This window comes from Podarcis erhardii (assembly GCF_964252035.2).
Source record: "Podarcis erhardii genome assembly, chromosome: 7".
Lineage (NCBI taxonomy): Eukaryota > Metazoa > Chordata > Lepidosauria > Squamata > Lacertidae > Podarcis > Podarcis erhardii.
Genome location: NC_138511.1, coordinates 77,306,991 through 77,331,048, shown reverse-complemented (window position 1 = coordinate 77,331,048; position 24,058 = coordinate 77,306,991). Strand labels below are relative to the sequence as shown.

At 43.0% G+C, this 24,058-nt stretch overlaps 1 protein-coding gene across 6 annotated transcripts; it reads right to left on the bottom strand.

The window, feature by feature from the left end:
* Positions 1–459: 459 nt before the first annotated feature.
* LOC309346133 (uncharacterized protein) lies at positions 460–20,747 on the bottom strand. Of its 6 annotated transcripts, XR_014158396.1 has the most exons (8): positions 20,691–20,747; positions 20,044–20,121; positions 19,550–19,694; positions 10,367–10,505; positions 6,733–7,044; positions 3,943–4,059; positions 2,261–2,343; positions 460–674 (listed from the first exon to the last, which is right to left on the bottom strand). XR_014158396.1 is itself a non-coding variant. In XM_081869844.1 (6 exons), exons 3-6 carry the CDS (start codon positions 6,887–6,889, stop codon positions 597–599), a joined length of 435 nt encoding a protein of 144 aa, XP_081725970.1. In that variant the 5' UTR covers positions 6,890–7,044; positions 10,367–10,505; positions 19,550–19,991; the 3' UTR covers positions 460–596. The 6 variants fall into 6 exon arrangements, 2 of the variants coding, with proteins under 2 accessions (XP_081725970.1, XP_081725971.1); XR_014158397.1 differs by lacking the exon at positions 20,691–20,747 and having other exon boundaries at positions 20,044–20,494; XR_014158398.1 differs by lacking the exons at positions 19,550–19,694; positions 20,691–20,747 and having other exon boundaries at positions 20,044–20,488.
* Between the last annotated feature and the right edge of the window lie 3,311 nt (positions 20,748–24,058).

The following is a 24,058-nucleotide window of genomic DNA, read 5'->3' as shown; positions in this document are numbered from 1 at the left end:
TGGTCTCAGCAGAACTGCACAACACTGTGGTTGTGGAGATTGATTCCACCTATGTGGCTCACCCTGAATGCCCCAGTCCCTTATGTGGAAGAAAAGCAGGTCTGGATGTATTAGCAGTGGTGCTTTCGGCAGCAAAGGTGGATAATGCCTTTCAGCCCACAGAGCGGACTTTATGTGGCCAACATGCTGAGGGCCACATTCTAAGGGTGGGCGGAGCCAGGGGCTGAAGACTGCAGGGCAAAAGTAAGTCGGGCAAAACACAAAGCAAATACGTCTCTGTAGAATTTGCAATGACTTGAAATGGGGGACAAAATGTAGCCCTCAAAGGATCAATTAAGATCTTTTGCTTCAGGTCTTGCTGGCCTTCCCTCCTTCATTGTAATGTTGCTGGGTCTGTCCAACACATTGTGGGAATGCATACCTCGAATGCTTTGAAAGGCAAAATAAAGAGTTTATACGTGAATAAGCAAAATGTTTTATTTGAAGGAAGAAGGAGAGTTGTACATGCAACATTTCCAGGACAAGGGAGTTAGTCCCTAGTGTCTTGAATAAGGGCTGGAAAGGTTCTTTTATCATTGTTGAAAGAAACAAGAGAATCAGCGCCAATAGTTCAGTGGGTTCTGTCGCCACCAAGGCCTGTTGATCCAGGCCTCGTTGCTTTGCTGCTGTGGAGCCTGAAGAGAAAATTGAGAGACATGAGATGGAAATCCCAAGTGGAATATGTTGGAAGAATTTCCTCATTGTCATCATCATGATAGATAGATAGATAGATAGATAGATAGATAGATAGATAGATAGATAGACAGACAGATATAAAATTGGGTACCATGCATATGAGTTTGGCTTCTGTTTTATGATGCCTTTAAGAACATCATGGCAGACAGATATCAACAGTAAAAGCTTTAACCATTACAGCTGTTCCCTGTTGGAAAACCCAAGGTCTGTTAAATGCCTGCCTATGACAGAGCAGTAAGGGGGTGGGGAGGAGAATAAGTCTGTTGTCTGTCTCATGTCTTCTTCACCTCTGTTCATCCTTAAAGTCTGCACCATCTCTTTTCTGCATTAACTTGCATGTTTGCTTGACATTTAAACTGCTATTTTTAATCATGCACAACAATACAAACACAACACGTAGGCTAATACTTAGTAGAAAAGATAGAATGATATCATTCAAATTGTAGGAGTAAGCCAATCAAAGTTCTTAAGTACAATATAACAGAGTGGTAGCGAGGACCGTCAAGCCGTGTGTTCAAAACAGATGTCTAAGGATAGTCTCACAATAGTCTTTCAAAAGTATCAACGGAAGACGTCACAAAAGTTTCAAAAGTAAAGTCTCTCAACAGTTTTTCAAAAGTTTCAACAGAAGACATCTCAAAAGCCTCAAAAGCCTCAAAAGGCACTGATCCTTAGCATGAATCTTACTTATATATTCTGTCGAAAAATATTGGCTGATGAAGACTATTATGAAACAGTAGCATCATTCTGGAGACACTGTCCTTTTGTTGTGTTATTGCAACACAGGGGCTTGTTTTTGGTTCATTTTTAATCATGCAACAGGCACAACGATGGGCTCTTCTGTCCTGGCTGGCATCAGCATCAGCGGATGTGGAAACTGCCCCCCCCCCGATCTCTTAGGCCTCTTTGCTCCCTGATGAGTTGCAGATCAGGGAACATGGTATCAAAAGTTGCAATGGTCTATTTCCCCCAAAATCCCTGAAGGAACCTATTCCCCTCTGTTCATAAGGTGCCTATCCAACAGGTCAACACAGCAGCTTCTGACTGTGAGACTTACTTCTGAGTAGACATGGTTAGAATTGTTGTCATTAGCCCTTTGTCTCCAAGGTGCCACAAGGCTCTTTGTTCTCCCCCCCCCTTTTTTTTACTGCAAATGACTAACACCGGCTGCCCCTCTGGAAATTCATTAACTTGGAAAAGCATCATGCAGGGCTGGAAATTGGCTTATTAATATCTTTTGATGGCTGATATATGCTTGGCTGTTACCTGCTATTAATATGTTTAAAATATATTAAAGTATGTATATTTCCCCGTCAGTGGCCTACAAAATGGAAGAAAGACTTGCGGAAAATAAAGCAATTGAATCAGGATGGAGAATATTCCACAAACCAAAATGGATTTATTCTTTACTTACTAGCACAGGGAAGTTACTCTACTTTGCATATTTGGGCTGTGAATGCAAATATGAAACAATAGCTAGCATGTCATGTTGAATTAATTTCATATGATCCACTCAATGCTGGACCTGCATTGAACGGGAAATGGCAGCATCCATCGTAGAAACTTCAGCCGCATCTCTACGATGCCTGTAAACCTGATGATTGGGCACTGGAGGGAAGAAAATCCTAGGTATTAAAGGCATTCCTTATGCTCAGGCCCACCCTTGGTCTGGCTACCTATTTTATTCCAGTTTCATGCTCCATCCTATGAACTTTGGGGTACTAAGAGCAGTTTCAATAGTGACACAGGTGTCCCTGTAAGAATGTCACCCTGTTCCTTATTTAGTAATACTAAATTTCAATCCTAAATAAGGAACCATTCCCAGAAATAAGAGTGTCCTCACAGTATAAAGCAGGACTGAGGAGTATGGTGCTGATAACACCAAGATTACAAGTTTGATCCTCGTAAGGGACAGCTGCTTAGTTTTTCATTGCAGAGAGTTGGGCTACACGATCCTCTGGGTCACTTCCAACTCTTGTATTCCTATACCAATAATTTTGGGGCTTTCGCCACTAAGCAAGCCAAGTTTTATTGCTTGTGAGACTGTTTTGAATGCTGTATGGAGAAGCGTATGAATCTGAATTTTGGAGAGTTTGTAAGTAAACCATTTTAAACGTACCAAATGTGTGGTCTTTTTCTATGCTAGGGTAGAGGGCAATTTTGGAAGGAACATAGAAGGGTATCTTTTAAAGGTTTAACATCTTATATTTCCATGCTTTACTCAGCTGCATATTTAAAACTCCCCTGGGGTTCTCTCAGCAAAGAGTATTTTCCCTAAACTTGGAACTTGACATCTAGGAAATCTCTATTTATAGACGGTGGAACCTTGGTTCTTGAACTTAATTCATTCCGGAAGTCTGTTCGACTCCCGAAACCATTCAAAAACCAAGGCGGCTTCCGATTGGCTGTAAGAACTTCCTGCACTCAAGCGGAAACTGTGTTGGACGTTTGGCTTCTAAAAAACGTTAAAAAACTGGAACACTTACTTCTGGGTTTTTGGCATTCAGAAGCCAATTTGTTCGTCAACTAAGCCGTTGGAGAACCAAGGTTCCACTACACCTATATTCCCCATGCTATGAACAAAAGCTGCATAGGGCAGCTCAGTTTTTCACAACTCCTTCTCCCAGGTTGGACTAAGCAGGGCCATCTTACCCATAGGCGCTAGGGGTGCAGGACACCTGGGTGCCTGGCACTCAGGGGCTCCAGGCCGAGAGTCCGGGGCCCAAGAGTTGAATTCGGGGAAGAGTCCACCCGTCGGTCGGAGTGCCGCGGTGGGCTCTTCTGCTGTGGGTGGCTCTGCAGCACGGGTTTGGGGGTGACTGAGCCAGTGAGACACTGAGGTGTTGGCTGGCTCTGCCCTCCTGCACGCCTGGGACTGGGCAACCTGGGGGGTGGGGGGCCGCTGGACAGATCTTTGCACCTCGGTGCCGCGTATGCTTAAGACAGCCCCGGAACTGAGCAACACTTGGCTCCTTCTGATCTATGAAAGCCAAAGTCACATTTTACAGGTATACAGAGTGATACCTTTATGGACATTAGGGAAGGTGATAGACACCTCCTGGTGTAGAGGGAGATGCGTCACCTCAAGGGTAAATATCCACTAAGGTTCTTTATGCTTATCTCCATTAAGCTGGGAGATGACATGCCTGCCTCACTCAGCCACAACTGAGGGAGGAGAGGATAGAGCCTGCTCTCCACATTACTCACCTATGCCAAGGTAAACCAGGGCCACAACAACAGTCAGCAGAGTCAAGGACCCAAGAGTGATCCCAGAAATGACCCAAGGAATCTTCACCTTCACATAAGGTGGTGATGGAGGGCCATCTGTAAAAGATGATTTAATGTATTTATATGCTACCCATCCAATCAAGTTCTCTAGGCAGTTGACATACACCAGGAAAATACAAAAACGTGCAAACCCAAGATCTGCCATGAGACCAGAGATTTAACAGTTCTTTGTATTTCCTTGCTGAGTTGGCAGTGGCATAGCATGGGGGGTGCAGGGGGGGGCCAGCCGCACCGGGCGCAACATCTGGGGGCGGGGCGCGCGATCGCACTTGCAGCTCTCTGTCCCTACCTGGCTCATTCTCTCTTTCTCACTGCTGTGCTGGCTGTACGAATCCGATCCGAGCCGCTGGGTCGCCGCCCACTGTGGAGGGGGGGTGCCAGGCGTGTGGGTTAGGGGGCGCAAATTACTTGCCTTGCCCCGGGTGCTGACAACCCACGCTACGCCACTGTGAGTTGGGGCTCCCTGACTCAGCGTGGGGGCTCACCTGGTATAAGTTACGCTGTCATATGTCCTCCCCAAATGGGCATTCTGAGAGAGTTGATTGGGGGACAAAAAGGAGAGATCTCTACCTATTCCAAACCTTGATCATATTGACCTAGGGCCCAATCCTCAAAACATGGGCTTTTGCTCACCTACTGGCTCAGCAAGCCTTCCTTAGAGATTCCCTCAATGGAGATTGGAATAGGGGTAAGTTATGCTGGCCTCCAGGAATGCTCTGTAAAAGCAGAATCAAATCCATCACAAAACAGGAAGCCCAGCCAACCAATAAAAGGCCCCAACCACTAAATTTAGCATAAAATACAGTGGCTAAAGCAATTTAGACTGGGGAGGGGAAGCTCAGACCCAGGTCTGAATGTATCCCTCCACCCCAATCTCCATTGGGGCTCTCCCAATTGTGATCCTCACCAATGCTGCTTTGAAACCCTCCTTGGGTTCTTATGCCTGGCTAGAATGTTTCCTTGACTTCTGTGGAGGCCGGTCCATTGTGGCAAGTGGGGCACTGCCCCATCAGCCTCACTCTGCCTTCAGTTTCCCCCCAGCCGTCGTGCCTTCCTACTTGCAACCTGACTGCCATCTTCCTTCTCGTTAATCCCAGCCCGGAGGAGGATGGCAGCAAAACTAGGCTGAGTTTATCTCTGCATCTCATTGGCTCTGGCGCCACCTGTTGCCGGTCTCCTTGCCGTCCACCCTACCACTCCCAATGGGCACCAACAACCGCCGCTTGAATTGTGAGAATGTCTCTTGCTTGCCTTGTTAGAGAGAGGTGCCTGTGCATGTCTGCGTAGACATCTCTGACTGCTGTGTGGCTGGAATGTAGCCCATTGGACAAAGGGAAGAATCACACCCACATTTGCCTCTGGCCACCATGCCCCAGGAGGTTACCCATGAAGGAATGTATTAATTAAAGATCCTTAAAATCAATGACTTCCCTCCTTCTCTTTCCACGGTTCATTGTGTAAATCATAAATCCCTGCATATTTTATATAAACTAAACCATTCAGTATTCTATCACCACATCCGTCAAAACTTATTTACACTGTCGAATTTATCTTAATGCTGCCAACCTTTTCAAGTGCACACAATTTCCCCTATATATTCAATAAACATTTTCCAATTTTCTCTAAACTTATGTTCTTCTTGTTCTCTTATTCTATATGTTAAGCCTGCAAGCTGTGCATATTGTGTGCTTGTGTTCTGAACTGCCTGCAAGTTAAATCTGATTATCAATTAATTATGATTAGCTGCTTGATTAATTAAAGGCATCATTAAATCCAGGGGAGCCCTGTATGCAGCCTGTGGGATATCTGCTTTGTGTATGTGGGTGTGTATATCTTGGAAAGCCTGAAAGGTATTTATCATCTTTAGTTCATTATCATCATTAAATGAACTTCAAAGGTAATTAAGTTTGGCTTCAAAACTGCAGCATAAGCAAGCATTTCATTTTCAGTGAAATGTGCTGTTCACAATTCATTTTTCGAATATACATCCATTTCCAGTGCTGGAAAGGTTTTACCTGGGAGTAGGCAACGGAAATGGGGAAGGGGCAACTCTCCCATAAGGAGAGGTTTCCAAGTTTGGGACTTTTTAGTTTGGAGAAAAGGTGAGGGAGAAGTGACATTATAGAAGGACAGATTTAATAATAATAATAATAATAATAATAATAATAATAATAATAATAATAATTTATACCCTGCCCATCTGCCTGGGTTTCCCCAGCCACTCTGGGCGGCTTTCAACAGAATATTAAAATACAATAGTCTATTAAACATTAAAAGCTTCCCTAAACAGGGCTGCCTTCAGATGTCTTCTAAAAGTCTGGTAGTTATTTTTCTTTTTGACATCTGATGGGAGGGTGTTCCACAGTCTGGGCGCCACTACCGAGAAGGCCCTCTGCCTGGATCTCTGTAACTTGGCTTCTCACAGTGAGGGAACTGCCAGAACACACTTGGCACTGGACCTCAGCGTCCGGTGCATTGAGGCAATGTGGCCCCTGGGCTGAGAAAAGTCCCCCATCCTTGCCTTGGATGAAGCCAAACAGCACAATGGGATGCATGTTTCCTTGGAAGGAAGTCCTTCTATGTTCAGTGGTGCCTATTCCCAGGAGAAGTGTGCCTAGGGCTGCCCACCCAAGTCTGTCTGTCTTGGAGATTTGTAAATGTTAGCAGGCACAGGACTTAAAGGTGAAGTCTGGGGCGGGGGATGCTCACTTGTTCCATTGGACCCAGGTAGGATCACCACTGTCTGCTTCCCAAAGGGGTTGGTTGCCGTGCAGGTGATGAAGGGGTCATAGTGGTCAATGGAGTCTCCTTTCCATAGCAGGGTGCTGCTCGCCGCATTGCCCTCAGCCCAGTGGAAGACCTCCATGTCACTTGTGCTTCCGTTCCCACTGACGGTTACCCCGTCCACTTCCCACGTAAGCGTTGGTGGAGGCCAGCCGTGGAAAGAACAGGTGCAACGGTGGCCTCAGTCCTCATTCTCACATGTAGCATTAGGCAGGATGGTGCTGGCTGTAGGCCTATCTGGAAAGCAACAAAAAGCCGGGGTGAATGAGCCAGATTCAGAACTATTAACATGTCTTACAATGCTACAACAGAGAGTGAGAGGCTTTGGGGCAGTGGAAGCAAATAAAATTTGTTTTATACAGAGGTCACAGCCCATAGCTGTCAACTAACAGATTTGAAAATAAGGGACCAGCAGCCTCGAAAATAAGGGATCAGCAGCCAAAATAAGGTATTTTAGTCGTATTTAAATATACCTTCTTGAAGAAACCAGAGGCCTTTCTCCTAGGCATGGTTGGCCAATTGCTGCCAAAGAAGGACAGAACTTTTTTTATGTATGCGACAACAGCAGCAATAATACTTATCGCAAAATATTGGAAGACACAAGATCTACCCACTCTGGAAGAATGGCAGATGAAGATGATCGACTATATGGGACTGGCAGAAATGACCGGCAGAATCCGTGACCAGGGAAAAGAGTTGGCGGAAGAAGATTGGAAGAAGTTTAAAGACTATTTGCAGAAATATTGTAAAATTAATGAATGTTAGAATGATGATGGATAGAAATTAAGTGGTTTCCAGCTGTAATGCTTAAGAGATACGGAAAATAAGGTTTTGAAATAAGTAAAAGAACTAATGGTGAGGATTTGCTGAACAAACAATCTGAATTGGAATATAAGAAAGGGAGGTATGAGGAGGTCGGGAAAATAAGTTAAAAGAAAATAAGTAAATGGAAACTCTATGTGTTTTTAAATTGTATTTATTTTTGTATTTTTGTATTTCTGTATTTTTGTTGTTTCTTTTCTTTTTGTTTTACAACGTATTATTTTTGAAAACTTTAATAAATATCTTATAATAAAATAAGGTATTTTAGTCAACCAGCAGCCAAACAACGCCTCAAGTGGTGGTTCCCACAGCGCAGCAACCCAGCAAAGGGGATGCAGCAAGGAAAACCACCGTCACCTCTCTGCTGGGAAGCGCTGAGCAAAGGCGAGTCCCCAGGCAACACAGCCGATTTGATCAGCACAAGGCATGCAAGCTCCACCCCCCAGTCGTTCTTAGACTCCTTATTGGGTGAGCATTGCAGCCAAGCAACACATTTGGAGCCTTCCTCCTCCCTGGCTGGCAGGGAGGGAGAGGAGCTGCTTCCTTTGAAAACTGGGAAATTTAAGGGACATCATCAATCCGGGACAGCAGCAGGAAACGGTGCTGGGATAAGGGAGTTTCCCACCAAATAAGGGACGGTTGACAGCTATGTCACAGCCACACTCTGTTACGCCACTTTAACGGTCATGGTCCCCTTTGAAGAATCCTGGGAACTGCAGTTTGCTAAGGGTTCTGTGTGTTGTTAGGAGGCCCCTTGCAGAGCTACCATTCCCAGCACCCTAAACAAACTACAGTTCCCAGGATTCTTTGGGTAACACCATGACTGTTAAAGTGGTATTGAGAATGTTTTAAATCTGTGATGTGGATGTGCACGTCACACTTTCTTTAAAGAAAAAGCTGTTTTTTTTATTAAGGTTTATTAGTGTTACAAAGCAAACAGAAACAGGGAAAGGTACATATATTGCCTCCATTTTCAAGGCACAATCCTTTTCACAGTTTCTTTGCATTTGGTGAGAGACACTTTTGTCATAGACATCTTGCAGGTGGGGGAAAGGAGGGGGAGAGAGAGATGGGGGTATTGCTTTTATGTTCTATTGCCTATTTCCAGAGTATCTTGGGAAGAGGGATTGACTGCTAAACTGCTGTGGTAACTGTAGCTCTGGGAGGGGAATAGGCGTCACCTTGCAATACTCAGCAACCTTAGCAAAGTACAGCTCCCACAATTCTCTGGAGGGATCCATGACTGTTTAAAGTGGTATCATAGTTTTTTTTTTTAAAAAAAATGTATAGCACAGATTGGCCAAGAGAGAAGTGGGCAGGGGTTCATCCAGAGGATCTGGCTAGATTACACCTGGTCTTTATTGAGCATTCATTGTTTCTGTTTCCAGGGAGGTTATATGACAATGAGCATTCATCTTCACTGGCTTTAGGTTCCTTAGAAGTTTTCCCATTCATCATACATTTTCCAGTGCATTCCCCTGCCCTGTCACTTTCTGGACTGCAGAAGTTGTCATCTTCTTCTTCTTTTAATTTTTATTTTTTTAAAGTGTGTTTGTTCCACTAGGGGGCAGAGCACTTCAATCCACTTTAATTGTGCAAACCTAGATTTCTGGTACAGTGGTACCTCTGGTTACGTACTTAATTCATTCCGGAGGTCCGTTCTTAACCTGAAACTGTTCTTAACCTGAAGCACCACTTTAGCTAATGGGGCCTCTCGCTGCTGCCACACCGCCACCTTGTGGTTTCTGTTCTCATCCTGAATCAAAGTTCTTAACCTGAGGTAATATTTCTGGGTTAGCAGAGTCTGTAACCTGAAGCGTATGTAACCTGAAGCATATGTAACCCGAGGTACCACTATATGTGCTTGAATCCCCTGCACAAAATACGCTAGAGACAGGCTGAAGGCACCCAGAGAAAGAGAAAGAAATGGTTTCATCTCAATTTAGGACAGACAATGTAGCCTGTAGTCTATTCCCTGTTCCTTTAAGCATGTGTAAAATTGCTGGCAAGAACAAATGAGTACATACATTCCTTCATGTTCTGAGATAGGAAGTGAAGGGTAACCTTGTGCTCTTGTTGATCTGAATTCTCCTAGAAAATGCCATTATGAATACTGTTCAAAACTGGCAAAAACAACAAACAAACAAACAAACAAACAAACAAACAAACAAACACCTGCCTTCTTGAAGAATCACTAGGACTGAAAATTGCAAAACAAAACAAATTCCTTCCAGTAGCACCTTAAAGACCAACTAAGTCAGTTCTTGGTATGAGCTTTCGTGTGCATGCACACTTCTTCAGATGCAGATTCGTCTGCATGCACACGAAAGCTCATACCAAGAACTGACTTAGTTGGTCTTTAAGGTGCTACTGGAAGGAATTTGTTTTGTTTTGACTATGTTTTGACTATGGCAGACCAACACGGCTACCTATCTGTAACTGAAAATTGCAAGATGATGATGATGATGATGATGATGATGATGATGATGATGATTAGCTTCTGCATCAAATTAGGCAGAGGTTTGTATGTGGCCCAAGGGATTTCTAAGAGGATGAGGTGCCCTGCAACATTGTGATTCAGGTTCCCCTTGTCAAAATGTGGGTGCTGAGAGCACCAAAAAGGGGACGTGGGAAACCAAAGGGCAAAACAGGGTTGGGGGAATCTGATCTTCAGGGCGCTGCTGAGCGTTTGTGGATTGGGATGCAGGGAGAGGAAAGAAAACAAAGAGCTACTCACAGCCAAAGGAAAGGCGGGTGGCTATGTGGACTGCTTTCTTCAAGAAATGGTATTTGATGCTGCAGGTAAGGACTATGCTGTCATCAGCTAAGCTGGGCTTGAAGGTGATGTCAACTCCATAGGTCAAGCTCCAATTGCTCTGTTGAGTATTCCATGGATATGTTGCGTAAACAGGGTGTATATCTGGCTCTGTAGGCCAGGTGATTTGGGGCTTAGTCCCTGGGCACATTTCTGCTGCTATACATCTGAAAGTGGCTGGCTTCTCCCAAATCACTTCATGTGGCTTTATGATCTTGGGCTTCTTCAGATCTAAATGTGTGAGAATCCCCAGGGAGGAATTAGAAGGAGATTCACAGGGCATTGAGTAAGACACATGAGCCCTGGCTTAAGGATGGGATTTCCCAGTCATTGTCACTTTGCCATTCTTGACTCCCATCAAGGTTGTCATCCTTTTGTTCTCAAGAGCCTCCTGGCCACACATTTGAGAACCCATTATGTGCACATCAATGTGCCTTAATGTAGCAAAATCCCAGGGCAATGATATTTGTTATTATTATTTTAACTCAATTCAATCTCTACTTGGTCTTTTCGTTCAATGAACTCACAAGTCAGCTGCCATTAAAATTATAAAACCATACGTAATGAAAAGAGACAGATCAAATGTTAAAACTGTGATGAAAACATCAGCACAAAGTGAAACCAACAACTTTTCTTTAAAAGGGAGGGGAAAACAAATATTGAGCTGGATCCATGACAAGTTAGTCATGCTCTAGTTTGATTGAAATCAATGTGAATATGAGTTGTGATTTCCTTAAGCCACATTAATTTTAGTGGAACTCAAGACTAAATGGCTTATCAAGTCCATCACCTTATTTCCTAGGGTGGCCGACCAAATGCTTTTAAAAACTCCCACCAGCAGGACACGAGTGCAATGTCCTTCTCACACTGTGGGTGCTGAGGCTACAGAAATATGACAAATGGGATGGGAAACAGCTCCAGGTTGTGTTCTGCTTGATAGGAATCAAAGGGCAAAGTTGATTTCACCAGAGTGGATGGGAGGGCATGGAGCCCAGAGGCAGAAGGACTTGAATGTCCCGCATGTTCCAAGCAAGAACCATGAGTAGAACTAGCAAAAGAGCAGAGAACAGACAAGGACAATGTGATACATTGCATCAACATCTCACCCCTTGCAAATACTGTGATTGGAAGGCCCTCTTTACCTCCAAGTAGACATGTCAGTCACAAAAGAGCCCTCCATTTCCCCCCTTGCAATTTCCTTATATGGCAAGCTTGGGGAGAAGTGTTTCCATGTTTGCAGACACACTGACTGCACAGCTTTCAAATATCTGAATTACTGTACCATGAAATGCTTCAGAGACTCTTGCTTTGGCTTGGGGCTCTTTGGAAAGATCCTGCTTTGCTTCAGACAAATCCCAAATCATTTTGAAGCGGGATGCTTTAAACTCAGGCTTTGGGATTTGTCTGAATCCTATGCATGCCCCTAATAGGAAAGCCACCTACCTGTCAGCACAACCTGAGGATTAGTGTGAGTTTGAGAACTGGAAGGATTAAAGGAGTATCTGTAGCTCTCTCCTTTATCAATTATGAAGTAGTACTGGCCCCAGTCATCGAGTCCAGCATTGATGATGGTGAATGAGCAGTCACCTTTTTCTGGATCCCCTGATAACTTCATATGAGTGGAATGAAGTTTAAGTAATCTCTGCCTTTCATCATTGCTGGCCTTAAGTTCAACTGGGACCCAGATGTTGGTCCCTTCCAAATTGGTCTGCTGATCCGTAATCCTAAACCGATAGCCATACAGGGGCTCAGAGCTGTGCTTGTACCAATCAGGAGTAGTAAAACTGCAGGGAACGTGGATGCAGAAGCCTCTCTGTGCGGTGATGCTGTCAGGCACTGTGATTCTAAAGTCCAAGTTGCTGGTCAGCATACCTATCAGAATGTGTGTATGGGGCGGGGGGAGAGAATGAACTACTATCCAAAGTTGACCAATTCATCCAGCACTTCCAAAAATATGGCAAAGCAAGAGAGCCGAAGATGAGATTCATCTGCACAAAATTGCATGCGCTAATGCATATTTATAGATGCAAATGCAGAAACAAGGACTATAACTGAAACAGAAATGCATCTTACCATAGACGGAAGGACCAAGTGAGCTGCATGCCTGCTTAGTCTGCTGTCCCTTCAATGGCCCTCATGATTTCCCTTCTTTGTCTTTAAACTGAAGTTTGACCAGGCAGCCCTTCAAACAGAGGATGCCTTTACATTGTGGGGACTACCCTCTGTAAAATAGGGCATGTGACCACCATGTGTCCCCTCTTGGGGTAGTCTCACTCACGGGACCAGAGAAGCCTGCAGGAATCACCCACTGGTCTTCATTTCAGATCCCAGCAGGGAAAAGCAGAATGTTTTCAGGGGTGAGTGTCATTCACAAGAAGCTGCCTTCTACCCACTCCACTGTTCCCCCCTTTATCTTAGAACCCAAAAATCTTGGGGTTTTTTATTCCCAGCTATGGGCAAAATAGTAGAGTCTAATACAACGGGGGGGGGGGGGACATGCAGCAGATGTGTAAGCTCCTGAGGCACTTTTGTGCTACAACACTGAGAACCTCTGCTTTCAAAGTTTCAAGGTTTCTAGCCCTCATGGTTCCAAATAAAATTTCGAGAACATAAATTCAGTGTGCTCCTGTCTACATGCACATCCCTCTAGGAACTGACATTCTGTAAAAGAGTCTGAAATACCATGAAAGAGTTATCAGCAGCCTCACCAAAGTTTCCATTCCTATAGTTCTTTACAGAAAGCCATGGCAGTAAAACAAGTTTCAAACTGTTTTGTGAAACAGATACTTACTAAGCCACTGGGGTACTCAAGATGTGTGCCCTGAAAAACCACCAAGAAAATTCAGATTTTGTATTGTGCGCCATTGTTAGATCCTCTCCATTTGAGCCAATTTTATTGTAGTCTTTTTACCACCTCCTCTTGCCATTACAGTCTACCTTTGTGGCTTTGGCCGGCTTTAACAAGAAGAGATCCCTTCATAAGGCAACAACCCCCCCTCCCATTTTTTTGTAACTGAGAACAGGGCTAAGGACCGTTTACTTTCCTCACCTTTTCCAGCTCCCACAGCATTTACTCCACTTATATTATCTGCTATAGGAGCACCAGCTAAGCCACCTGGTTGTGAATATACTCTGCCACCACAAAGAGACCTTCCCTGAATCCTAAGTGTTTCATTTTAGACCTTCTGGTGATGGTGCAAATGTTACCACACTTTTTACCCCAGTTGATTATAGTATTGAAAATTGAGCCAGAACTCCTGAGTTCTGCTATACCCTCTCCACTGTTGTCTGCTCTGAGTGGAAGCAGCCCAATGGGATCTCAGGCAGAGGTATGCAACCTGATATCTTTTACGTAGAGATGCTGGTGAATCATAGAGTTGGAAGAGACCACAAGACCCTTGGCATACAAAATATGTCCCCTCCAAACGTTCTTGAACCCATCACCCCAGCTGGCATGGCTTATAGCCAGGCATGATGGGATCTGGAGTCCTGAACCACTCTGGCTACCACTGCTTTAATAATAACTTTCTTGGGAACTGTCCAGGGTGCTGAACATCTTTTCTCTCTGATTGCTCTTGCTTCCTGTTTCCTGCGCTTTAGTAGGATTTACACTCTCTATCTGTCCATACCTTCATCCAGTTATCTTTCCCAGACCACTGCTTGATCTGCTTCTTCTCTTTTTTTTTTTTAAATAATTTTTATTGATTTTCATAAAACAAAAAACACAAAATTAAACAAACAAACAAACAATACATGACTTCCCCATGCCTCCCCTTCACTGCATCCCTGTATCCAAAATTTTTAGCAATCCTTCATTCCTTTTCAAAATTTGATTTCCTTCATAATTTTCTTAACTTAAATATTTCCAACTATAATTCTCTATTTCTTAACCCTTGACATTTTATCAGTCCAAAATTTTGCAACAGTTCTTAAGATATGATTTAAATTTTTTCCAGTCCTCTTCCACTGTCTCCTTCCTCTGATCACGGATTCTGCCGGTCATCTCTGCCAGTCCCATAAATTCAGTCACCTTCGTCTGCCATTCTTCCAGAGTAGGTAATTCTTGCATCTTCCAATACTTTGCTAGAAGTATTCTTGCTGCTGTAGTTGCATACATAAAAAAGATCTTATCTTTTTTTGGTACCAATTGGCCGACCATGCCCAAGAGAAAAGCCTCCGGTTTTTTTACAAATGTCCACTTAAGGACTTTCTTAATTTCATTATAGATCATTTCCCAGTAGGCTTTAACCCTTGGGCAGGTCCACCAAAGATGATAGAAAGTTCCTTCACATTCATTACATTTCCAGCATTTGTTACTGGGCAAATGATATATCTTTGCAAGCTTGACTGGAGTCATGTACCATCTATAGATCATTTTCATTATGTTTTCTTTCAAGGCACTACATGCCGTAAATTTAAGGCCTGTGGTCCATAACTGTTCCCAGTCAGCAAACATAATATCATGACCTAAGTCTTGTGCCCATTTAATCATAGCTGATTTAACTGTTTCATCCTGTGTATTCCATTTCAGCAACAAGTTATACATTTTAGACAAATTCTTAGTATTGGTCTCTAACAGTTCTGTTTCCAATTTTGACCTCTCTTTCTGAAATCCTAGTTTCTTGTCCTGCTTAAAAGTCTCATTTATCTGATAATAATGTAACCAGTCTCGAACTTTGGATTTTAATTTCTCAAAGCTCTGTAATTTAACTTTTTCACCATCATATTCTATAATTTCACTATATTTTGGCCAATTAGAGTCCATGTTAAGTTTTTTTACCGCTCTAGCTTCCATTGGTGACAACCATCTGGGTGTTTTATTTTCCAACAAATCCTTATATCGATTCCAAACATTATATAAAGCTTTCCTGACAATATGATTTTTAAAGCCTTTGTAGATCTTTACCTTGTCATACCATAAATATGCATGCCAGCCAAAATTGTTATCATACCCTTCCAAGTCTAAAATATCTGTGTCTTCAAGAAGTAGCCATTGCTTCAACCAGCAAAAAGCTGCTGCTTCATAATAAAGTCTTAAGTCCGGCAGCGCAAAACCCCCCCTTTCTTTTGCATCAGTTAAAATCTTAAATTTTATTCTGGGTTTTTTGCCCTGCCAGACAAATTTAGATATATCTTTCTGCCACTTCTTGAAACAATCCATCTTGTCTATAATTTGCAATGTCTGAAACAGAAACAGCAATCTCGGCAATACATTCATCTTAATAACAGCAATTCGGCCTAACAAGGATAATCTCAATCTAGACCATGTGTCAAGATCTTTCTTCACTTCTAACCAGCATTTCTCATAATTGTCTTTAAACAGGTTCATATTTTTGGATGTTAGATTCACCCCCAGATATTTCACCTTTTTTGTTATCTCCAAACCAGTTTCCCTTTGAAAGCTATCTTTTTCCCCCATCGTTAGATTTTTTTCCAGTACCTTTGTCTTTTGCTTATTTAGTTTAAAGCCAGCCACTTGACCAAATATTTCAATTAATTCTAAAACTCTTTTTGTACTGACTTCTGGCTGTTGTAGTGTCAAAACTAGGTCATCTGCGAATGCTCTTAACTTATATTGTTTAGCTCCGAGGTGTATTCCTTCAACCAGCTGATCCCTTCTAATCATATTCAACAGCACCTCCAGGACCGATATAAATAATAGAGGGGATATTGGGCAACCCTGTCGTGTCCCTTTTTCTATTGAGATTTCATCCATAACTACACCATTCACAATTAATTTAGCTTTTTGCTCTGAATATATTGCACCTATACCGTTTTCAAAGTTTTGGCCTACCCCCATCCCATGGAGATTCCTCCTCATAAAACTCCAAGAAATATTGTCAAAGGCTTTCTCCGCGTCCACAAAAATCAGTACTGCTTTTCTATTTATATCAGTCTCCAATAGTTCCAAAATGTCTATAATATTCCTTACATTATCTGACATATGTCTCCCTGGGAGAAAGCCTGTTTGGTCTTTCTGAATCTCCTCTACCAACACTTTTTAAAATCTTTTTGCTAAAATGTCTGCAAAAATTTTATAATCCACATTTAAGAGTGATATAGGGCGGTAGTTCTTAACTTGATGTTTCTCAGTTTCTGTCTTCGGTATAAGTGAGATGAATGCTTCTTTCCACGATTCGGGAGCCTTTTTCCCCTCCAAGATTTGGTTACACACTTCTTTCAATGGTTGTATTAACCATTCCTTCATTGCTTTGTAGTATCTCGCCGTCAGTCCATCTGGCCCTGGTGATTTTCCCAATTGCATATTCTGGATGGCACCCTCAATTTCCTGGTTCGTAATTTTTTCATTTAAAGTCCTTTTATTTTTTTCCGAGATCTTTGATAGTCCATATTTTTTAATAAATTCTTCTATCTCTTGTTCATCTTTCGGCCCTTGTGCGTATAATTTCTTGAAGAAACTTTGAAAGCAATTACTGATTTCATTTGGTTTGTTTATAAAATTCCCCTCTACTTCAAGGGACGTCACAGTATTCAACTTTTGCCTCTTTTTCAATTGCCATGACAGCAATTTCCCACATTTGTCTGCTGATTCAAAAGTTTTTTGCCTCATTTGTTTTATTTTCCATTCTATTTCTTGGTTCATCAGTTCCATGTATTGGGTCTGGTAGTATTTTATTTCTCTTAAAATCTCCTGGGATTTTGGTTTTGACCTCAGTTTCTTCTCTCCTTCTTTCATCTGATTCCAGATTTTTTCTTTCTTCTCATTTTGTTGTTTCCTTTTTATCGAATTTTGTTGAATTAGAAAACCACGCATGACAGCCTTACTTGCGTCCCATATTATTCTTCTTTCCAGATCTGTTCCAAGGTTTATTTCAAAGTAATCTTTCAGAGTTTTTTGGGCCTTTTTTAAAATTTCTTCATCTCTAAAAAGGGTGTCATTCATTCTCCATCTGAAAGTTCCAGCTGTTGTCAATTTCATTTCCATCTTTACTGCATTGTGATCAGAGCAGGTTTTTGGGCAGATTTCTGTATTTTTAACCCTTGGTGCCAGATTGCTAGAAATCCATATTTGGTCAATCCTGGTCCATGTCATTTTTGCTTCAGAGAAGAAGGTCCCCTCTCTTTCCAGAGGGTTCCTTGTTCTCCAAATGTCGATCAAGTCCATTGTGTCAGTCAGTTCAAAAAAGGTCTTTGGTAGTCTCCCATCCTTAGAGATTACTTGTCTTTGAGCTTTGTCCATATTTGTGGAGACGACTCCATTCATATCGCCCATCATTATTATTTTATGGTCCATAAAGTCCGTTAATGTCTCATGCAACTTCTTGAAGAATTCAGCCTTCCCCTCATTAGGTGCATAAATTCCTACAATCAAGATTTTTTCTCCTTGTATTTGAATTTCCACTGCCAGAAACCTTCCTTGTTCATCTTTAAAGATCATTTTTGGTTCCCATTTTTCCTTAACATAGATCACGACTCCTCTTTTCTTAACTTTATCTGAGGAAATGAATTCCAGTCCTAATCTTTTATTTGTCAAAAGTTTTCTATGTATTCTGGCAATATGAGTTTCTTGCAAACATATTATGTCCAGTTGCTCTTTCTTTAGTATATGAAAGACTTGGGTCCTTTTTTGGGGATGGTTAAGGCCGTTGCAGTTCCAACTCAGGAGTTGCAGAGACATTTTTGTTACTGGGTGTCTTTTCCACCAACCGCTCCAAGTTCTTGTTCCTGATCGGTCGGTGCTGGGTTCAGTCCAAATGATAAATTTGCAATATCTGGTATTTCTCCCTCAGTCACAGTTCCTTTTTGAAAATCCTCAAAGTTTCTCTCCAAAAAGTGTTCCTTATCTTGAATTGTTTTTATTTTAATTTTCTTCCCTTTGAAGTTAAAGGACAACCCTTGTGGGAACTCCCATCTGAATGGGGTATTGTTTTTTTTCAGCAAATCCACTAAATCTTTAAATTGAGTCCTCACCTCCAAAAAATATTTAGGGATATCTTTATAAATCTGTATTTGAGAATTCTTAATAATCAGTGCCTTCTGGAAAAGTAAGTTCAATATTTTATCTCTTTCTTCCTTGGATCTTAAGGTGATTAGGCAATCCCTTGGTTTCTTGCCTTGCTTTCTGCCAATCCGGAAGGCTGTAGTTATTACAAATTCATCTTCTTCTCCTTCTAGTTCATCAGTCCAAAATTCCTGAAATTTATCTGTGAGAAATTCCCCAAGGTTGCCCTCTTCCTCCTCTGGTACCAATCTCAATTTCAGATTTTTACCTTTCCTCTCCAGTTCCATAAGAGCTAAGGTTGCATCATGTTCATGTACCTTCTTTGCAATAGGTACATATTTTCCCTTGACTTCCTCGGCAGTAATTTTAGCAGATTCAGCTATTTTCCTTGTTTCGGTGCTTTCTTGTATCAAACGATTTATAGACTCTGTGTTAGACGATATAGTCGTTGTGTTCAAGTCGAGTCTTGTTGTTAATTCTGTCAACTTCTTGGAGTTCTCTGTAGATTGCTTAGTGAGTACTTCCAAAGATTGATTTATTTTGAGCAGTGCCTGTGTCATAGAATCCATTGATGCTGTTGTTACTCTCTCTTGTCCAGCTGCTGCTCCTGATATAGAGGTTCTTTTCTGAGCCTGCTTTTGAGCTTGCTTTGTTTTACTTCTTGTTGATATTTCATCGAGTGGCGTGCTCATAACTCAAGGTCGTTCTCACAGGAAAGTTACAAGTGGAAAATCCCAGTTCTTTACTTCAATATGATCTGCTTCTTCTCAACTCTACTGAGGGCTCCTCAAAGCAAACAGACAGGAGCAGTGGAGGCTGGTCCATTAGAAGGAATGGGGCCCTTCCCTATCAACCTCAGTTTGTCCTCAGCTGAACCCTCACTTGCCTGCTGTCTTCCATACAACTTCTTCCATAATCTGTATTTTGCCTGTTCTAAACAAATTTCTCCTCCATCCCCATTACCAAGTCCAAAAGACAGGAACAGAACATGTAACAAGGCTCATCAGTTTCACTTGAGATGGGAAGAGAATGTGATAGGAACAGCAGTGGGGAAGGGGGTCACCAAAGAGAGTAATATGGCTTGGAGAAATCAGAAAGTGACATGGGACTTCTACAGTGACTTTTCTGCACATCACACTCACCTTTGCAAAGCAGGGTAAGGATCACAGTTGCCGCTGTTGCTAGAGAGGAGGCCAAACGATTTGTCTTTGAGGGAGAATTTGCAACCTGCCAGCTTCTCCCTCCCTGCATCCTGTGCATGCTACAGTTATTCCCATGGAAGGAGATCTGTCACAGAGAAAGAGGGGAGGATTTGATGAGGAGGAGGTTGCTGAAGGATTTCTGGCTGTGCCTGGGAAGGTCTTATCAGAAGATGGGTATACATGTGCACAGGATTGCAGTCTTAGATAATAATCATGCCAGTGGTATCGGGACCATTCATTCAATTTTATTCTTTTCCCAACAGGATATTTTGTGTGTTTACAAATTTGTGTACAGGCAAATTCAACAATTTGGAAGTGCCCACACTCAGATGGTTTGGGCAGAAGAGTGAAAGAGGACACAAATAATGGCTAAAAACATAATGTACATACCTTGATCTATAAACTGTACATGCCCCTTTCCCTCTCTCACTGACCTCATCGCCACTTGCTCATTCCAAATGGGTTCTAACTGCGCTAGAATATCCTTTTCCATCACAAAGCACACCCACATTCTAAAAGGACAAAAACATTCTGTAAGGATCAGTGCATCTGCCCATGTCTTTCTCACAAGCTTCTCACTATTTCAAAGCTTAGTTCTCCCCATTTTCACATCAGTTACTAATTTGTTTGTTTTTAAGTCCCCACAAAAAATCAAGAGCACTTTAGTGTGAAATTATCTAAATATACACATTTTTGTATGCAATTTTCCACATTTTTGCAAAGCAGTTTCCCTCCTATAATGCAGTTTTATACATTATTTATTCATTTATTATTATTGATTAAATTTCCATGTCACCCTTCATCTGAGGATCCCTGGGTGGTTTACAATATAAAAAATGCATAACATAGTAACAACAACAGCAACAAAACACAAATCCCCCTCCCCAGTGTTTAAAAGGCCATAGATGGTTTCATTAGCCAAAGACCTTGGAGAAGAGGAATGCCTGGTGCCTATAGATCTGTAATGAAGGCACTCTAAGCAACTTGCAAAAGTGGGATATAACACAATATGATACAACGGAAGACGGTCACCATGGAAGATCGTTTAGAAAGCCAGATATACACGCCAGTCAAACATTACATGAATTTGCAAGCTGATGTGGAAATGTGGAGAACTAAGATCAGAAAGATAAGGAACTGAAATGGAAAGATTTGTCACTCCCTACAGAATGTCCTTGCCCTTTGAGAATGTGGGTGTTCTTTGTGATGAAATATTCTTAGGCAGCTAGAATCTCTTTAGAGTGAGTAAGAGGCAGTAGGTAAGTGAGGGGGTGGGGGTGGGAAGGAGAACCTATACTTTTCTATTGTTTATAGATAAAAATGTTAAAACATGCATTAAGTGCTTCAGAGTGGCTGGGGAAACCCAGCCAGATGGGCAGGGAATGAATAAATAAATAAATAAATAAATAAATAAATCTGTTTGTGATCTCCCTCCTTCCAGCTGAGTGTGAAAGCTTCCAGACTGTTGCTATTTTGGGGCGGGGTTCAGTCACATAGCGGAAAATTCAGGCTGCACAATTAATTAAAGCTGACTTGGAGAAGCACAACAAACCTGCTTCCCCAAAATACCATCATAATCAATTGAAAATCAAGCTTAATTTGCATGCAGTTCACACTGCCACACTCTTACATGAGTAAAGTTGCTTTCTAAGATTCAGTGATTCCTTTTAATGTCATCATGAGCTCTGGGTGAGACCGGCGGTGCCGAGGTTGATTGCAAATTTCAGGTCGACAGGGCAGCTATGAAAGGAGATCACAGCATGTGCTTCAGTCTCTTCCAGAGAGAGGAGGGAACATGCAGGAGGCAAAAGTGGCTGGAGGGAATATTAAGTATAATTGTTTAATTGACCACTGCAATGGAGAATGCCTGTTTGTACCTTTCTAGCTACATTTCTGGTGACATAGGGATTCCAGTTGGACAAGAGTTAACTTAAATAGTATTCCTCCATCTTTGCTGGTACTTTTCGTACAAGCGGGGTTACCTGAGCATGGAATAGAATGGCAAGCTCATCGGGATACCTGGGTCTCATTAAGACATCTCTTAGTGCCCCTGAGCTCATAGGATAGGGCAGGACACAAAAATTAAATAAAGGAGGTGGTCTGCAGCGTGTTATTATCTGTGGCAAGGGGTGGTGTTGATTGGTTGCTGCTGTGGCAATTGGGCGGGGAAGTGTTAGTGTTGGCCAGGCGGGTGAGTGAGTGTTTTTTGGTAACCCTCCTAAAAAGCTCAACAACTCTGGGCAATCTCCCCCCCCCCATCTTCTTAATTTTTAGTCCCCCCAAATAGGCGGTGTCTTATACATGGGGGGAGGCGTGTTATACACGGAAAAGTACGGTAATCTTTGTCACTCCTACATCTTGTAATCTGAGCTTCTATCCTCTGTGCTTTCTGTTCTGAGCCTTTTTGAGCTTTTCTCAGCCTTGGGGAGAGCAGTGGGGGAATGCTGTCCAACAACTGTGAAGCTGTCAACCATCTCTTCCCCAGTGTTTCTTCTTCTTCTAGCTCAGAGATCAGCAAGGTTTACCTTGCCTGGGCCGGTTCACTCCAGTGGAGATCCCTCTGTGGGCCGGATCACACGCACACATGAGCATGTGTGCCCATGATTTCTGGCGTTTGTGCAGACGCAATTTCTGGCACCACAGAAGTGAGTCACTGTGCTGGTTTAGTGCAGCGCGCGGGGACTCACTGAGCGAGCAGCTCGGTTTGGGAGCAGTTCGTGGGCCAGTTAAACGACCCCTGTGGGCCGCTTGTGGCCCATGGGCCTTAGGTTGCCTACCCCTGTTTTAGCTGTTCCCCATCCAGTATTTCCCAGCTTCTGCCTTCTGAACTATGCCCCTCTGCAAACCACTGTTCCAAACCTATACTGTTCTCCTGTTCCTGGGAAGATTCAGGATCAGGGGGAGGGGGTGACTCCTACCACGCCTCCTCAGTGCAGCCCTCCTCAGCACGTCCTTGACATCAAGGATGACACTGAGATGGACAGAGAGGAAGCTGACAATTTGGGCCACTATATGGACTGGTAGTATGTAAGGAGAAAGGAAGCCCTCAGGTGTGGCTGAGTTTGGTGGGAAATGCACAGTTAACCCTCACGGGACAGCCTCCACTCTGCTTTGTGGAATGCAGAACTGATTCGATTCATAACTGGAGGACTGCAGCCAAGGAAAGGGAGAGGAGAATACACTTAATTGGATTGCTTGGGGTGGAGGGGTATAGATAATACCTAAAAACATAATGCACACAAGACACATACAGTCATACCTCGGGTTAAAGTACGGTAGCTTCAAGTTAAGTATTTTCGGGTTGCACTCCGTGGCGACCCAGAAGTAACGGAGCGCATTACTTCCGGGTTTCGCCGCTCATGCATGCGCAGACGCTCAAAATGATGTCACGCACATGCACAGAAGTGGTGTTACGTTTACTTCAGGATGCAAATGGGGCTCCGGAACGGATCCCGTTCATATCCCGAGGTACCACTGTATTAAATCTACATCTCCCCCCTGACTCACCTCACTGCCTCTTATTGATCCTTAACTGGGTCTAACTGCCTTGGAAAATTCTTGAGCATCAGAAGGAATACTCCCATTCTAAAAAGGGCAGGGCACCATTTGTTTCCAAGATCTTGCATACTGGCCTTTGGGCATACAAATCTCCCCAAGTGACTCACAAAAGTGTGAAATGTTGCAGCATCAATTAAATGAATACGATACCAGGGGGAAAGGTCGCAACAGGAGAGCACCGAAAAAGCCAGAGGTACCCACATGCCAAACATTGCACAAATTCAAAAACTGATGTCTGACATGAGCCAGCCAGCAGTAAATCACACAGTGCAAGTTGGAGTTAACATTTTACTAGCAAAACCACAGACTGCACAGGCTTGGTAGAGTGTAAAGTCTAAGGAGCACAGCAACCCATCCCTAGTAGGTCTTGCCCCCACATGAAGTAGTTGCTGAGATTGAAGGTCCCTGTCTTCCCACCACTGCCTAAGTGGTGGGAAGGTAGGGACCACTACTCCCCTCCTCTCCAGGGTTTCTCCCCACAAGCAATTGGAGGCTGCATCTGTGTGCTACTAATCTTTTAATTGGCCTTTTCATGACTCTTCTGGTTCTGGAAGACAATGGGGAGGGGAGGGGGGAGCTTGTCACAGCAGGAGGGCAAGACACCCATGGCTCGTCACCAGCCTGAATCATCTCTGCCTCTTGACCTCTCTCCTCCCACCCTCCTGCTTCAGCTTCCACCTCTGATTCTGGACTTCTTTCTTCCACAGAGTCTCCCAGCTCACTAAACCCTGTTACTTCCTCAGCTTCCGACACCTCCTCTTCTCCCTCTGACCACTCATCATTGTCCCACCTCCACTCCCGGGGCTCTGAGCCTTCTTCTTGTTTCCTAGCCTGTTCCTCCCACCATTCTTTTGCATCCAACCAGTTCATGACAATGGGGGAACGCAGAGC